Genomic DNA, 16844 nt, shown 5'->3' on the forward strand with positions numbered 1-16844 from the left:
AACCGATGTTCCGGGATCTTTGTTAGGTGCTGGACAAGTATACCGACAGCAAGCCACCTCTTCTACTAAGATCCAGCTCAGCCAGGGATCTCCAATCGCAGCCTGCATGTACTACAAAAGTATACACTACGGGCTAATGCCCCCGACGCATGCAAACGCATGGATGTAACCCGTATACCCATCGGCTAAGAGGGGCCCAGAGAGTGACGATAGACTTGTCAAATATGGCTTCTTTATCATATGCGTCAGCGTCGCGGTATAAAGGGTCAAAAGCCACGCCAAAGCTCACATATCACCTCGGCATTATTTCCATTCGACAAGTGTGTGATTGCAGCTTTCTGTCGTCTGTCGTCATAGACTCTTCATAGTTCTTGCCTGCACATATCTTTATGACGGTGGGGTCCGGCGAATCTGGCAGGATGACGACCCTCAACGAGGAGTGCTTTCCAAACATGTCGGCTGGCACTGACATCACCGCGTCATCAGAATCGATTAAGGTGAGCAACTACCACCGCGACAAAAAACCTTTCAAATTAACTATTCAAGTCCTTCACAGGAGCCAAGATGGCCTCGAATGGAAAGACCAGTGCTCCGACCCACGTACTGGCGGCTTTCATCGCCCTCAGTCTATCGATCTTTCTAGTAGCACTCGACACTGTGCTCATCCCAACCGCTTTGCCCACGATCTCCCAGTCCTTCCACATCCCAGATTCCCTTTACGCCTGGATAGGATCATCCTACCTTCTCGCCAACGCTTCATCAGTCCCGTTCTGGGGGAAGCTCTCGGACATTTTCGGACGAAAGCCAGTAATCCTGGCAGCCAACGCCATTTTCCTTGGCGGCAGCATCTTGTGCGCCGTCAGTGTGAATGCCGTTATGCTCATTTTCGGTCGTGTCGTTCAGGGTCTCGGCGGCGGTGGGGTGGTGGTACTGGTTCACGTATGCGTCAGCGACCTCTTCACCATCCGGGATCGGTCCTTCTACATGGGTACTGTTGGTGCTGTATGGGCCGTCGCCTCTGCTCTGGGCCCAATACTTGGCGGCGTCTTTGCACAACGTCTCCATTGGACGTGGTGCTTTTACATCAACATACCCATCATCTCGCTAGCGATCTTAGTGTTGTATCTTACGCTACACCTACACAACCCACGAACGCCCTTTAAAACAGGACTCGCGGCTATGGACTGGCTGGGGACGGTCACGATAATCACGGCTACTATACTTCTGCTAGTAGGCCTCCAAGTAGGTGGCATTAGCTCCTACTCGAACGCAGGAGTCATCACGTGCTTGCTGTTTGGATCACTCGCTTACGTCGCCTTCCCTTTCTCGCAACACTGGGTGGCACAACATGGCGGCAGCCCTATCATGCCACTGCGCATCTTCAAGGACATCAGCAACCTCAGCGCACTGGCCGTATGCGCATGCGACACTGTGGTCTTTACCTCGGTCGCTTACTTCCTACCCTTGTACTTCCAGATCGTGCTCGGGCTCCAACCAGAGATCACAGGCGTATGTATGCTCGCCGTCGCGATACCTTTGGCACTTGTTTCATTCGCTTCTGGTCATGTCATAGAGAAGACTGGGCGTTTCCTAGAAGTACTGCAAGTGGGTCTGTTTGTTATGACGCTCGGTGTCGGCCTTCTCATCTCGCTCGGCACCGCGCCAAGTCTTGGAACTATCGTCGCATTCATGGTCATTATCGGCCTGGGTTTCGGGCCCAACTTTGGCGCGCCGCTCATTGCTCTACAAACGCGCATACAAGAGGCGGATATCGCGGCCGGTACTGCGGCTTTTGGATTTGTACGTGCAATATTTGGTGCCATCGGTCTAGTTATCGGCCAAGTGGTATTCCAACTCCTCATGGCGCCACACTACGAGAAGATTGTCGACAGTGGCATCGTAGAAGATGTTGCTCTTAACCTCACTGGGGGCGAAGCGATATCTCAAAGCGCCGCTATCACTGGCCTCACTGAGTTCCAGAAGAGTATAGTCCGCTATAGCTTCATGAGCGCGCTGAGAGGGACCTGGATTCTCATGACGATTGTGGGTGCCATTGGACTTTTGATCTCGTTCGGTATCAAGAGGACGAAGTTGCGTCGAGAAAGGACGACTGAGCTTAAGGAGCTCGAAGTCACATCGAGCGACTGAGCATAGGGTAACAGCTCACATGTGTGCAACTAATGGCCCGCTCATTTATGCTCAATCATCCGACGCACATAGCGCAAGCGATTCAGTCATTTGACTCATGACTAGCTCTCCTAGTCCCATGTTTCGGGTGCAAAAAACCCATATTTAGTTCATTTGAGCGTCTTACATATATCATTGATGGATCTGCGCGATGCGGCCCCCCAACTACCGAAGCAGCCTCAAGCTCTACCTAAATACACTCGCTATATATCACACTTCATGTATTGCAAAACCTAGCCCGTGGTGTATCACCTCTGATCTCGTTTGCGCCGTGTACTTACTTCTTTCTTCTTGCTTCCCTATGCTTCCTCTGCAGCTCCGCCAACGCCTCATCACTCCATCCCGCGTCGCGATAAGTGAAGTAGTCACTTGGCAGGGTGGCAGGATTATTAGGATCTTGTGTAGGGTCGGGTAATGGTGCCACGAGAAGCGGTTGTGGTTGGGGCGGCTGTTCAGGCGGCTCTTGAGGGTGTGCGCCGTGGTCACTCTGAACAGGCATGGGCGGCGCGGGCATCCACCACGGCTGGGCTTGTGTCGCTGCTGGTGCTGGTCCTGGCATTGGTCCTTGCGGTATACATACTTGATCTGGGAGAGGGTAAGGTACTAACACACGCTGCCCTGTTGGTGTTACTATGACTTGGAAGACGGGTTGTCCGGGCTGCTGAGCTTGGTCTTGGCCGTTTCTTGGGGGCTGAGGTGGCTGGTTGGGAAACATGCTTGGTTGAGTTTGATACGTTAACGATGGTTAGATGAAGAAGACTATGGGCGGATGTAATGCATAAATTTATATGTATATATGATATGATGGAAAATAACCCGAGCGAAGCAGCGTCTATACGTTGTTCGATGTATAAGCTGTCGCGTGTGGGACGCGTCAAGGATGCGCTGTTGCACCGACAGCTATGCGGACAGCACGCGCATGATGTATGAGCAAGCTTGATGCGTTGAGGAACTCAACAGTAGCGCCTCACGTATCCCATGAGCTGTGATAGTTCTTTTGTGATATCGCTGTAGTCAATAAACGACGCACAAATGATTCGTTGGACGTTGCAGAATTGTTTGCATTCTTCAAAAGCCGAGAAAATTTTGCTGTGAACTTCCTCAAGCTCCTCTCGTAGGTGTCCGAAAAAGTGATGGCAGGCGTTATCTCAAGCTCAGTCCAAGCTTTCTCCTTTGTAGCCAGGAGAATAACAGTACTTCATCAAACGACGGGAAATCTTGCTGCCACCAGCTCGTGCTGTCCAGCACGTGTCGACAACCCCAATGCGCCGAACCTTCCACTTCGCGACGCCAGTGTCGAAACAAGCCTTCAGCTTCACACCGGTCCTTTTCGAGAGCTCAGAGGCGAAGATAATCTTGTTAAGACAATGTAGGCGGTATTTATCAGGAGCTTTTTCCGTTTGGCCTGGTCTCATGATGAACTTGATCAGAATCTCATGCTGCGCATCATCTTCGTCTTCAGTGGTACTGGTGATAGTGTTCAATCCTTTGGGTACCGAGGTGATGTTGATGCCATCCAGGCCTATCAAGCTGATAACATTACCCTGTGACCAGGTGCGAAACGTTCTTGCCATATCCCGCATGATCTTCAGCTCGTCGAAGTCATCCGGATCGGTGGGCATGATCAAGGCGTCTAGAGCTTCGCTTATAGTTGTTGGAGTCAGCTGGAGATGAAATCTTGAACTGGTTTCCCGAAGCTTCAACAAGGAGAGAATATCAACACCATGTTGAGGGAGTGGTGCGCCGCAGCAGATGGGCTCCACCCACCCTACCACCTCACCGTCTTTATCTGGTCGATGGAAGATGTTGACGTAGTCGTTGATGGTCTCAAGCGCGGTACGGACTCGACGCTTCTCTAAAAGCCAAGGGGTAAACTCATTCCGAATCTGGCGGCAAGTTTGAGTGAAGCCCCAATATGAATGCGCAAAGTTGGTTGGACAAGCTATGCCGCGAACAGAGCGCCGAGGTACGCCTTCGGGGTAGTGGCGAACGTTCAAAATCTTCTTCTCTTCGTCGGTCATGGCGTATTGATATATCAAATTGCGGACTTCACCCGGTAGATCACCCCAGGGTGCATTCTGAGTACCTGGCTTCTTTGGTGGATACCGACGAGAATGTGAGCGCGGCACGTATTGGGCTTCCTCGTCGCTCTCATCGTCTGTCTCTTCCTCTGATACCCAACCAAGCCAAGGACCCAATCTATCAGCCTCTGCCCTGACTTTCTCCTCGAAGCTTGTCTTTCGTCGGTGGGTGCCTGTGGTTGTTGATTTGGTGATGCGCGCACCCTGTACACGAAGCTTTTCGCTCAAATTGGCAGACTGAGCGGCATACCCTGAAGTTCGTAAATCACGGACACGATTGCGGCTGGACCTGGCTCTGGGCATTTCATCGTCGGTAAGTTGAGCTACGGCATCCTTCCGCGATCGCTTTTCGGGAGGCGCGTTGTAGTCGGCAAGGTTTGCAAGCTCCGCAGCAATATTCGTGGGCTTCTTATGCCCGCGCTTTGGGTAAGGAAGTGGTATGTCATCACCACGACTGCGCCTGGCACCCCTATCTTGACCGCTTTCATTCTGGGAAACTGCACGTGTCTCCTGAACGTCGCGACGACTGCGCTTTCTGGGCAACTGCGAAGGCGCGCAGTCCTTCTCGGCTTGATGTTTGCGCTTTGAACCCATCACGTTCGCTGTAGGTAGGAGTTACTGGAGGATACTGATAATTAGAGGAATTCACTGCGTGATGTGAAAGGATGTGGGCGTATAGTCAGGGTTGACACAGTTATGAGATCTGGTGGAGCGTTCCGTGCGGAATGGGTGCCTAGTATTGAAGAACACTCAACCATGGATTGAAGGGGAAACGTACGTGCGTTCACAACTCTTTCATTGACTTATATGGATTAGCTCGGATTTATTGTTGTCGTCCATAGGAATTACTGATTGCACCAGGTCGGTATAGTTGTTGTCGCAATGGGGGCCTGTATGATCCATGGCGATGTGTGTGCGGACCTGGCTTTCAGTGGTACCGAAACGCGACACCACCACAGGCGAGTTTGCAGCCGATGACCCCTACGATACTATTTCATGTTAGCATCGTGAGGCTGATATGACTACGCCGTTTCTGTCCTATCATCCTGGATCAAGTTGCAATATCACAGCGTGACAGTCGGTGGCCGAACCATAAGAAGGCCGCGACAGCTGGAGGCGTCCTCATAGCTGGAACGCGACGTCTGTGAAGAAGAAAACGTGTCGCGAGCTATTCGAGTTCCTTACAACCCGCTAGGGTGCATTCCTTCTTGTTTTGTCGAGCCCCAGCCGACGCGAAGAAGAGCTGATAACGGTCGCGGTCAGGTTGTCGCGAACGCGGCGGCTCCAGCCCCTTCCCACAACAACGGATGTCGTTGTGTGCGCGACCGCGCTTGCCAGGTGTTTGCACTAAGCAGCAATAGAAGATCTTAAACGAGATCAAGATATCTAAACGCGACGAATATGTCCAAGAAGTGCTCGGCTCGAGATGAATGAGTGTTCATGTCGAAGCTGGTCGGCATTTTGCCAAGCTAACTAGGTAGATAACGTCATCGCGGTTTTCTTCTCCTTCCCTCCTCTAGACGCAACCTTGGAAACATACCACCTCGCTTTCGTAAACATTGGCCCGGCCCCGAAGCTACCAGGCTCAGACATGTACTACGCGATGCCATTCCTTTTCGAGGTCTCGATGCGCCTCGTCACGTGAGCAACCTTGGAAGCCACCGTTTAATGTGTGGTCTGTGATCAGTAAACCCAACACCGAGCCTCGGGTCGCCTCACAATCAGCCAATCAGAACCGCGCACTCCTTTACAGCTCAGCTCTTCTTCACTTCATGGCAGTTTCGTAGAGGATGCGAGTAACTCAATATGGCAGGACTTGGTAGTGCGCCGCGCTTGCTCTCGGCCGTAAGTCTGAACGCGTGCGGGGAGCAGGACAAGCGCCGGGTATATACAGCACATATCCTCTCGTTGTGAAGTATAGTGGAGGATATCCCTGGTGCCTTACACAGCAGCCTGACTTAACTCATCGTACTCCTAGCATGAACCACGATTGCCAGAATGGACATGCGACATTGATCCATGAGACCGAGACTGTCATTGCTGGAAACAACGGAGAAAAGCCCGACCCTGAACATCAATCTCCATGCCAACCCGCCAAATTCGAGGATGAACGACGCTGTAGTGAACGGCCGGCTAGCGAGGATGGATCGTTCACCAGCCCCGTCGACCCGATGAACTGGGATGGTCCGGACGACCCTGAGAACCCGCACAACTGGTCTTCATGGAAGTTGGCTTATCATACGATGATACCAGCCCTCTTTGGATTCACTGTGTAAGTCGCAAGATAGCGCGTAACACCAGCAAGTACTGACGGCTCAGCACCTTTGGAACATCAGTGTATACACCCGCGCTCGCAGACGTCATGCGTGACTTCGACGTATCGCGCACGGCTGCGCTCATCGGCATAACGCTTTACACGCTCGGACTCGCGTTTGGTCCAATAGTCACTGCACCACTTAGCGAAAGAAAAGGCCGAAAAGCTGTCTATCTGGTGTTCTTCCCTATATTCATGCTGTTTACTCTCGGCGCAGGCTTCTCGAAAACATACGCGGGCCTGGTCGTGTGTCGATTCTTCGCAGGATTGTTTGGAAGTCCAGCACTTGCTGTTGGTGCTGGAACGAATGCCGATTTGTTCCCACCGCATAAGCGCGCCTTGGCCACGAGTTTCTACTTGATGGCTCCTTTCGCTGGGCCGTCCATTGGGTATGTATCGTCCAGAGTCTATTGCTCTACTAGATGTTGACGTGATAACAGACCCGTGGTTGGAGGGTTCGTGGCGCAGTACAAGACTTGGCCGTGGACGCAATGGTCCATTCTTTTCCTTGCGGTGGCTGTGTATGCCACATCTATACCAATGGATGAGACTTACAAGCCTATCATCTTGAAGAGGCGAATGAAGGAGAACGGAGTGCAAAAGAAACAAGAAAATGGAGATATCAAGAGCGAGATCGTTCTGAGGTTCATTCGGCCCCTTCACATGCTCTCAACAGAGGTATGATTGCAAGCCCCCGTGCATCTTTGTCCATGCTTGAGCTAAATATGCACAGCCTGTAGTGTTCTTCGTCTCGCTCTACACAGGTTTCGCATTTGCGGTGCTGTTTCTCTTCTTTGCAGCTTTCCCTTACGTCTTCTCACGTCCGCCATACTCCTTTACGCCGTCTCAGTCTGGGCTCACATTTATTCCCATCAGTATTGGCGTGTTTGTTGGAGGTATGACTACCATTGTCGTAGACCGCATGATCTACATGAAAAAACATCAGCAGGCCACCTTGAAAGGCAACCCGAACGCTGACCCGGAACATCGATTATATAGCGCAATGCTTGGTAGTTGGGGTATGGTCATTGGTCTCTTCTGGTTTGGCTGGTGTGCTGATAAGGGCGTTCATTGGGCTCCCACTGTGGTGGGAGTTATACCTTTTGCATGGGGCAATATCTGTGTTTTCGTAAGTTGCGAAGGTCGAGTTCATGTTCAATTAGCACTAACAGCCTGATCTCTAGACCTCTTCTGCGCTCTATCTTGCGGATGTATACGGTGCGATGAACGGCGCGTCAGCTATAGCGGCGAATGGAATCGTCAGGTACACGCTTGGGGCTGTCTTTCCCCTCTTTACCGTGCAGAGTACGTCATCAAATGTGGAACCAGCCGATAGCAATGTCTGGAGCCTTGGACAAGCTAACATCTAACTCAGTGTATGATGCTCTCGGGATCGGCTGGGCGACGTCTCTTCTGGGCTTCCTGTGTCTGGTTATGGTACCGATCCCATTTGTATTCTTCAAATTCGGGCCAGCTATCCGCGCGAAGAGTCGATTTCCAGTGGCCATGTAGAATGCATGCTTTGCGATGGTACTCGTCCCAACATGTGAATGAAGGCGGAAAGGTGACCGTGAAGGAATGTAGACGGGGCTGGACGCGCACCTAGGGCAATACTGTAAAGTTTCGCAAAGCGATTTGAACGGTACTAGAGAGCGAATGAAGTCTGACGACGCGTCAGTATACTAAAGAAATGCTCGTGCAGTCAGTAACATACTGGCGGCTTCGCAAACTTAGAAAGCAAATGATCACGCGTCAACTAGGGGGGTTCTAGCGCGGGACCCGAGTCATGCTTTGAAATACAATTCGGTGTCGGTCTTCGCTGCGCGTCTGCTGCTTGTAAATCAGTCCCTGGATCGCATCACAGCTGAGATAATACAGTATGCACGTTGCTCGACTGTGCCTGGTGGTGCATTGCACAAGGCTGACGCCGCAAATACTTGAGGCTGTCGATGGTCGCTGCTGCACACATAATCGCAACAACAACAGTCCAAATCCCTACGCTTTACACTTTTCAATCACTCAAATAGCTTTTCCTCTTACCACTTTCTCTGCCGCTGTTGCTCGAACGCAACCTTTCCGTCCTCACCATGGACGCCAACGCCTTCACGACCCCGTTCCAGCTCACCAAGTCGCTCAAGCGCGATGTGTACCCGGCCATCGACCCCAAGAACCCCACTCTCAGCGCCAAAGGCAAGACCATCCTGGTCACGGGCGCTACAGGCGGTTTAGGAGGCGTAAGACGATCCGTTGTCGATCGCGCGAGATGGATGCTGACGCCAACGAATAGGAAGTGGCTCGTGCCTGGGCTATAGCCGGCGCCAAGGGCATCGTGCTTGTCGGCCGTAACAAAGATCTGTTGGCAGAGCCTGCCAGCGCCATCGCGTCCCTCAACCCCGAGACCAAGGTCCTCAGTGCCACCGCCGACTTGACCAACGAGGCCGAAGTCCAGAACCTGTTCAAGAAGGCGACCGATGCCTTTGGCACCGTTGACGTCGTGGTCCATGCCGCGGGTAGTATGGTGGGCGGACCTGTCGGCGACCTCGAACCTAGCGCTTGGTTCAGCGACTACGAGGTGAACGTCAAGGGCTCGTATATTCTCGCATACTACTACCTCAAGGCCGTTGAGTTCGGTACCCTCATCCTGCTGAACACGCTTGGCTCGTCCTTCACAGTTCCCGGCATGAGCGCCTACTCAGGCAGCAAGATGGCGCTGCTCAAGTTGGCCGAGTACCTGGACGCCGAGAAGCCTAATCTTCGCGTCTTCACCGTGCACCCTGGTATCGTCGCTGCGACCGAGTCAAAGCGCGGTATGGTCGTCGACCAACTCACGCCGTTTGCGCACGACAAGGGCATCCAGACGGGCGGCTTATCGCTGTACCTTGCGCAGCCCAAGGCCGACTACCTGAAGGGCTCATTCCTCAGCGTCAACTGTACGTATCTCATTCTACTCCAACTCTTTATCTACGACTGCTGATATTTTCCAGGGGATGTCGACGAGATGGAGGCGCATAAGCAGGAGATCAGCGAGCAGAAGCTGCTCAAGCTTGGATTTCTAAACGCGAAGCTCGGTCCGGAAGGTCATCCGTGGTCCGCGTGACTAGAGCATCGCGAGGTCGACGCGACGGACGGAGAGGCGGAAAAAGGTTGAAAACATGTGAAGAACAAGGAAGTGTTCGTGTAGTCAGGAACAGTGGTGCGTTTGCGAGCCGATCGATCGCGGGTCGGGTATGCTAGAGCGGTTCGCGCTTTGTAAGGGATGCTGGGTCATCGTGGAATGGCGACACATGATTTTCGAGGCAGTTCTCCAGCATGGCTTAGATCACAGGTACCAGCCATATTGATACGGTTGCGATGTGGAAGTTCTGTCTGCGGTGATGGCCATGACGCTGTACGAGCTAAGATCCACTATGCTTACCTAATAAGTGGGCCCCGCTTCCGCCCCAACCTCCTTCCCTCCTGCCTTCGGGCGTGGCCTCAATCACCACAACAGCTCTACGTCCCCTCAAGCGTTCCGCGAGGCTTTCTTCCCAGCAACATGCCTGATGCATGATGTGGTATCGATCAGCAGTCCGAAAACGGAACCAGAAAGCTGCCTTCTCCGAGGCACAGAACGCATGGACCGCGTACGACCTCGCGACACCCATGAGAGGCACTTCGAATCGAGGTCCTTCCTGCAGAAGTACAGGTCCCTGTGTTACTCTCTTCGACGCGAAGGCGTGACCTTATGACGTCGATTATCGAAGGTTCATCACGCATCCCCTGTGGAACAACATCAACGGCAGTCTCTATCAAGCCTCCTTCCCCGTTTGAGACATGCTTTTGTTGTTGCTGCACTGTCGAAATGTCGGGAAGACCTCTCGCAGTTCGCTTTTATGCGGCCCGTCGATGCGTGTTCGGTTTATGTGCGCTGTGGTAACGCTGTATTCTCTCCTTTGTTGTACATTGTCATCAAGTCGTGCCATCAGGGTTCGTTTGAGGCTTACACGTCTGCATCGATGCTTTAGCAAGCGCTGTCGTTAGTTCGGTAAATTTTCCCGAGCTCCAACAGCCACGTTCACGGCCATGTTGCCGCCACGCTGCAGGTCACAGCAGCATCAGGTTTTGACTTCGCCTCAGAGCTTCTCGCGGCGCGAACGTTACATTTCCTCTTCTTTTTCATCAAGTCGCTCCATCGATCTCTTCGCTAGCGGATAGCAGCATCGTAACGTGGACCGGTGACGCCGGACCAGAGATAAACGGGGGGTCAGGGATCAGTAACTCGAGTCTACATTTCGTGTGATCATCATCACTTACGATACCCCCTCTATATTGCAAGGCTTAGTCACCGCGGTGACTTGTACGCGCTTGTTTTACAAAAGTACTGTCAACGCGTTGTGGCATCATTACGTCGGTGTCGATCCAAAAGCAGATTCTTCATGTCATGTGCACGTTTTCAATGCGCTCACCCAGATTCGGTTGCAAACATACCAGATTTCAACTGCGTAAGCGTGCATTTTGTGCCCTGCGTTCACCCGGCGTCGCGCAAAGAACCAGGACAAAGGTTCCAAGGACCTCGTACCCGAGACATGCTTTGTCGGGTGGCATGTGCGAAATATGGCCTGACATTGGAACGATTCCTATGTTGTACAGAGCTCTTGACGGTGATGATATGAGCTATCATGGCTAGCCGAGCAGAGGGTGGTTCTTTCTCCTCCGACTAGTCTCATGACTGTGACGACTCGGTCATCTTTCGATGAGGGAAGACGTGGTTGTCTAGTTTCCACGAATTTAGTGCGGACTCCCTGATGCGTATTCCACAACCCAACGAGTCGGCCACAGCATTAGCTGTGGAACAGTGTTGACACTTGCGACCTTCTGACGCAACGGCGCTGTCTTCAAAGATATATCGGAGCACCCAGGTGCTGATTGGATCGCAAAAGAAAAGAAGCGGTGAAACTTAGAGTAGTTCTGATTGCCGTCTGCGGCATTTCCTGGTAGACGGAACGACTACCGCACTAAGGATGTGTCGCTTCATCTGCTTATCGGGAATGCGATCAGTACCTGGGCGTTCGTGGAACGTGAAGATATGAGACGTACACTACGTGTCCAGGGACCGGTCCGTCAACGTCCTGCTGGGTCAGGGGGGAGACTGTTCCGCGTACTCACCGCTGGATCGGGAAGGTTGGTATGCAGGCATTGCTCAAGTCGTTTGCGATATCTAGGAACCACACGCCGCCATAGAAGAGACAACATGCCGACACATGATCGGTGCGGCAGATTATTGAACTTGCATTCACCGGTTTGAGTCCAACCTTAGCTTGAGTTGAGGCTATTGTTACAACGCAGCGATGGTCACCTCAGATGCGTCAAAGGCACGAGTATGATTGGCGGAACAAGAGCCTGCTATCCGACGCGTGTCTACTGGCTGACCCCTGGCATTTCTTCATCACGATCACGATAGACCGGGCTCCCTCCAAGGCCGGTGAGTGCAACCCCAGAAATGACGACTACAGCATCATACGCTCCCAACAGCCATTCGCTTTGACGATAGTCACGCAGCTTCTCTTATCTAGTTCCCTGAAACGTCGCGCGAGTGCCAGCGCGACAGGCTGTTGCAATGTTCGCCAAAGACTGTGACGAATAGTAAGCATGCACATTGTCGACACGGCATCGAAGCAGATACGATATCATTGCAACCGTATATAACAGACATTAAGTCACGATGCCTCGTTCCAATGGTCCTCTCGCCGCATCGATCTGCTTCATCAAACTCTCCTGGCTCAACTTTGCATCTCATTGCTACCTCAAATCACTTCTCGCAAAATATTTGAACATTCGTTGCACTCCACGATGTCAACTACAATGCCATACAGCCCAAATCAAATCTCAACGGCTAGTCTGAGCCCGCCGTCGTGCTTTTCAGACCATCCTCAAGCCGTGATTACGTCCACCTGTCCCCTATGTAAAGGGCGTCCCCAAGGGTACAGTCTATGCATGCACTCTCAATCGAGAGGCATAATGACAGTCGAGATTGCTGACTCGAAGACAGTCATCGCGGACCCGACTGCACGACATGCAGTGCTCAAGGCTTCGTACAGAAGAACTGCGACCAGTGCCTACGCTATCGAAATGCGCTTCGGATGAAGGTCCAGACTGTGTAGTCATGACTGGTCTTCGATCACACGAGCACCATCCGTCCGTAGAAACCGCTCAGTCGCAAAACCCGCACGCTCATCTTCTTGGCACCGATGACGAAGAATTCTTGCAAACATCAGGTATCCTGGCATACTTACCCTTTCCCCCCCAACTGACTTTTCACCACACTCGTTCAAACCTCTTCAAAGCGTTGTTATCTTGAATCAAGGTCAAAGACCTCCTGTTGATGAAGAAATTACGAGTACACAAACTTAACGAAGTAAATGAAATCCACACCTCTCCACCACCATAGCACACTGCAAGTGATTGTAGCTATTACAAGTTTCCATTCATGATTACACGGTAAGGTTGCATATGGGTGTATTACAAAGGCGTGTTTCAATAGCTAGCAGCCGAAGGTTACAAAAGAAATTATTGATGGTCCAATGCCACGAGACAAACCGAGATTATAGTAGCAGGTTAGCAAATCACCTCTCATCTCGCATACCCAGCGTCCCTGGCCGAGTACCTCCTCGAACTCCCTACGCTATCCGGCCTAACAGGCCCAGCACTAAGCTGCCTCACTCTCCCCTCAACAACCTCATACACACCATCGGGGAGGTACGTCTCCCTCTCGCTCTCCGTCCTCACAACACCGCTCCTCCCTCTACCGCGTTCTTCGCCGCCGAGCATACCGGGGTAGTCGACGCTATTCCTGCCAACAACGGGTTCAAAGCCATGGTCGGCAAATTGTTGGTGAAGCGACGAGTGGGATGCAGCTCTCTGAGGTCGCTGTTGTTGCTGCTGTTGTTGAGCAAGTAGATCGGAGTTCACGAAGCGGTTGAGTGCGTTGTTCGATACGCTTCTTGTGGAGACGCGAGAAGCTGGGCGGCCGCGGGTCTCTGCCGCCTCTATTGCGCTACCGGGTCTGCTTGAAGATCTGCTGCGTGTGGGGACGGGTGCGGGTGCAAGATCTTCTGTCCACCATTCTGGGCGTACGGAGTGGAGGGAGTCTGTTGAGGTGCTGCGTGTGTGGCGGTGGTGTGGCATGGTTGGTTGATGCGTTTCCGCAGATTGGTTGTAGAGACCGAACACGGGTGGTGGTGGCTGGGAGCGGCTCGCGTGACTCGCTAAGCTGCTGGCGCTGCTGTTGCGCTTCTGGAGCTTGCGTCGTGGGCGATTTGTGCTGGTGATGGTTGTCGTCATGGTCGTTGTTGGGCTTGATGGTGGAGAAAGGTGCAGTCTAGGGTCCACGGGCGACTCTTCTGATCTCTTTCGCCCACGAGGGATGGTAGGTGCCGCTGTCTCACCAGAGTCTGGACTTTCGCCGTTACTCCAGGGTCGCTTCTCGGTGTTACCGCTGTTCGTGTTGCTTCCGCTGCCACTGTCACGACTGAGGACGCTTTCGACGAGTCTCTTGTGCCACGAGCTGTTTCCGTAATTGAAGTTGAGTCGCTTCTCCGGGTCCTTCTTTCCGAACCAGAGAGGCTCGCTTTGAGAAAAGCCAACGGCGGTGAGCCAAGGGTTGCCGGGCGCATCGTGCGCAAGCTGGAAGATGACATCGACCTCCTCGAGCGAGCGGAAGGCGGTCTCAGGGTAGAAGAAGTAGACCAAGGGGATGATGGCGAAGTTTGTGACGGCGAAGATGATCCATGTACGATAGGAAATGCGCTGGAATGCGATCGGAGTGATGAAGACGATGCTGTTTCAATGTTAGTCGCGCAACTAATGTGATGGACCCGGGCTGTGACTTACACAAAGTTGAGCAACCAGTTGGCACTCGTCGAAAGACCGTTAGCAGGCCCACGAATCCGAAGTGGCACGATTTCGACCTGGTACAACCAAGCCATACCTTGCCATCCAATAGCGAAGAAGACGGAGAAGATGAACAAGAACACAGTGCTGGCGATCCTTCCAGCCTGCATATTGCGCTCGGACCACAGGTACTGTAGGATAGTAATGAGTACCATGCACACTGACATGCCCGAAGCACCAAACATCATCAGTGAGCGACGACCCCAGAAGCGATCAATACCGACAACGACGATGAATGAGGCAAGGAAGTAGACAGTCGCCGAGCAGGATGCTAAGAGACGAGCCAACCATCCCTCGAAGGACATGCGTGTCAAGAAGATCCACGAGAGATACTGCAAGACCAGGTTGATACCAGTGCCCTGTTGGAAGACTTGCACGAAGTACGCCAACACAACACGATGGAATCCTCGGCGCTCCTTGTTTGAGAACAGGCCAGCGCTCGACCCTTGTGCCATGATCAAGATGGCGTCCTTGATTTGTAGGAACTCGTCTTTCGTCTCGAAGCTGTCGGGCTCATCATCGTTCAACGCCGCGAGCACAGTGAGCGCCTCTTGTTCGCGTCCAGTAAGGATGAGCCATCGCGGCGATTCGGGAAGCACGAAGAGCATTGCGATGGCGGGGAGCGCGAACATGATCTGTAGAGCGATAGGGACGCGCCATGATGCCGACGAACTAGTGAGGTATGCGAAGCCGAAGACGAACCAGTACGAGAGCGCGATACCGGCGGAGACAAACGCTCCTGCGCTGATCATGAGAATGGTTCCTTTGCGGTGCGACTTGACGCATTCTGCCTGGTATGCGGGGGCCGTGGAAGTGGTGAAGCCATTGCCTATGTTGCAGCGTCAGTTTTCGTGTCCGGAGTTCTGTCCTACAAGATGTCAAAGAGCTTACCGAAACCAGCGATCGCGCGACCGACGATGAACTGCGGAAAGCTGTAGGAAGACGTCTGAATGATTTCGCCAATCACCCAAAAGGTAAGACCGAGGATGAGTGTGCGCCGACGACCTAGCAGGTCACCAACGAAGATTGTCGCGATGGCTGAGACGATACAGCCCAGGTGCCATGTTCCGACCGTAAGACCTATTGATGTCAGTCAGGACCCTGCATGCTCCAGTACCAATCTGAGGCCTTGATGCGCCCATAAGACTTGGTTCGACGTACCTGTGACCCACGCATTGTGGAACGAACTCTGGTTGACAATGTCAACCTGAGGGAATCTGTCCAAGAACTGCTGGACAGTCAAGAGACCGCCCATAACACCCTGGGCATAGCCGAAACATCTTTGACCGATTAGTCCTTGAATAATCTACGCGACACACACGGATGGGGTAACTCACAAAAAGCAAAGCCCACACGTGATGCTAATGGCGCTCGCTAGACTGCGACCTCTGAGGCCCAAGAATCTCGCCATCTTGATGAAGCCTCGACAAGTCACGCAGGGGAGCAGGAGATTGAAAAGACCGTCCTGCGGGCTGTCAAGTGCGAGGAACAACCCAAACTCATACCAACGCAGGTATTGCAGCCCGCAGCGGCACGTCTCTTAGATTTGAGATTTGCCCATGTTGCCCGCCCGTCCAGGCGTCCTGGTCTGGCCATCAGCCTAACGTCATGCCCGCAGGATCGTCGCAAGCGTGCCGTTCGGAGGTTCATGGCATCCTTGATGTCAACATGGTCGGCTAGGCTCTGCAGAGATTAGCGAGCGTTGTCAAGATGCGCTACATGCCGCTAGACATCAAGATACAGCCCACGACCTGTCACTCGAAGTGTAAATATCCCAGTATCAGCTGGATCTGAAAAGGTTCGCTTCGTAGGTTTAATTGTGCTTGAACAAAGGCTGTTGACGCCCTGCCAATGTCTCTCTCGGTTCCGACACGTAGAAAAGTTGGCCCTCGGGCAAACGTCATGTCGGCGCACTTCCCCAAGCGTACCGTCCGAAGCATTATGCAACCCAGGGTCGAGTATCGCGACACCAAGCTGGAGACGGCTTAGCTATAGATCCAAGCCGCACTAGAGATCGTTGCTGTCAGGTACGCGAGCTGTAACGCAAGCCGAGTGGTTCTTGGAAAAGGCCGACACGCGCGATCTCGATGGCTGGCTGATGTCATCGACCTGTTAGCGCTGATCAGCTGAAAGATCGAGCACGTTGAGACACTGCACGGACTTCGCAGACCACCAGTTGTTCGGCATCGAGATGACTCGTTACTAGCCGAAACGGCTGAGCGCGGTGAACCGTTGTATTGTTGCTATTGTTGGGTGATATCGGATGGGATGACCAGCGAATCAACGCTTCCAAGGTTGATAGGGGAACGGGAGGGAGAATCGGGGCCTGTTGC

The 16844-nt window shown here is 52.8% G+C and overlaps 5 protein-coding genes across 5 annotated transcripts; 3 read left to right on the plus strand and 2 right to left on the minus strand.

Annotated features, from left to right (window-relative positions):
- Nucleotides 1-564: 564 nt before the first annotated feature.
- On the plus strand, nucleotides 565-2148 carry J4E78_006059 (uncharacterized protein; the record flags this gene model as incomplete). Its single annotated transcript, XM_049366673.1, has 1 exon — nucleotides 565-2148. The coding sequence occupies one exon, from the start codon at nucleotides 565-567 to the stop codon at nucleotides 2146-2148; it is 1584 nt and encodes a 527-aa protein (XP_049221379.1).
- Nucleotides 2149-3341: 1193 nt separating this feature from the next.
- Nucleotides 3342-4862, minus strand: J4E78_006060 (uncharacterized protein; the record flags this gene model as incomplete). The annotated part of the gene is made up of 1 exon (XM_049366674.1): nucleotides 3342-4862. The coding sequence occupies one exon, from the start codon at nucleotides 4860-4862 to the stop codon at nucleotides 3342-3344; it is 1521 nt and encodes a 506-aa protein (XP_049221380.1).
- Nucleotides 4863-6630: 1768 nt separating this feature from the next.
- J4E78_006061 (uncharacterized protein) lies at nucleotides 6631-7266 on the plus strand (the record flags this gene model as incomplete). Its single annotated transcript, XM_049366675.1, has 2 exons — nucleotides 6631-6971; nucleotides 7023-7266. 2 exons carry the CDS (start codon nucleotides 6631-6633, stop codon nucleotides 7264-7266), a joined length of 585 nt encoding a protein of 194 aa, XP_049221381.1.
- Nucleotides 7267-8669: 1403 nt separating this feature from the next.
- On the plus strand, nucleotides 8670-9679 carry J4E78_006062 (uncharacterized protein; the record flags this gene model as incomplete). Its single annotated transcript, XM_049366676.1, has 3 exons — nucleotides 8670-8816; nucleotides 8870-9512; nucleotides 9567-9679. 3 exons carry the CDS (start codon nucleotides 8670-8672, stop codon nucleotides 9677-9679), a joined length of 903 nt encoding a protein of 300 aa, XP_049221382.1.
- Nucleotides 9680-13191: 3512 nt separating this feature from the next.
- J4E78_006063 (uncharacterized protein) lies at nucleotides 13192-15922 on the minus strand (the record flags this gene model as incomplete). The annotated part of the gene is made up of 5 exons (XM_049366677.1): nucleotides 13192-14398; nucleotides 14452-15340; nucleotides 15403-15591; nucleotides 15673-15791; nucleotides 15849-15922. The coding sequence occupies 5 exons, from the start codon at nucleotides 15920-15922 to the stop codon at nucleotides 13192-13194; spliced, it is 2478 nt and encodes an 825-aa protein (XP_049221383.1).
- Nucleotides 15923-16844: the final 922 nt, after the last annotated feature.

This window comes from Alternaria triticimaculans (assembly GCF_023758025.1).
Source record: "Alternaria triticimaculans strain BMP 0046 chromosome Unknown scaffold_8, whole genome shotgun sequence".
NCBI lineage: Eukaryota > Fungi > Ascomycota > Dothideomycetes > Pleosporales > Pleosporaceae > Alternaria > Alternaria triticimaculans.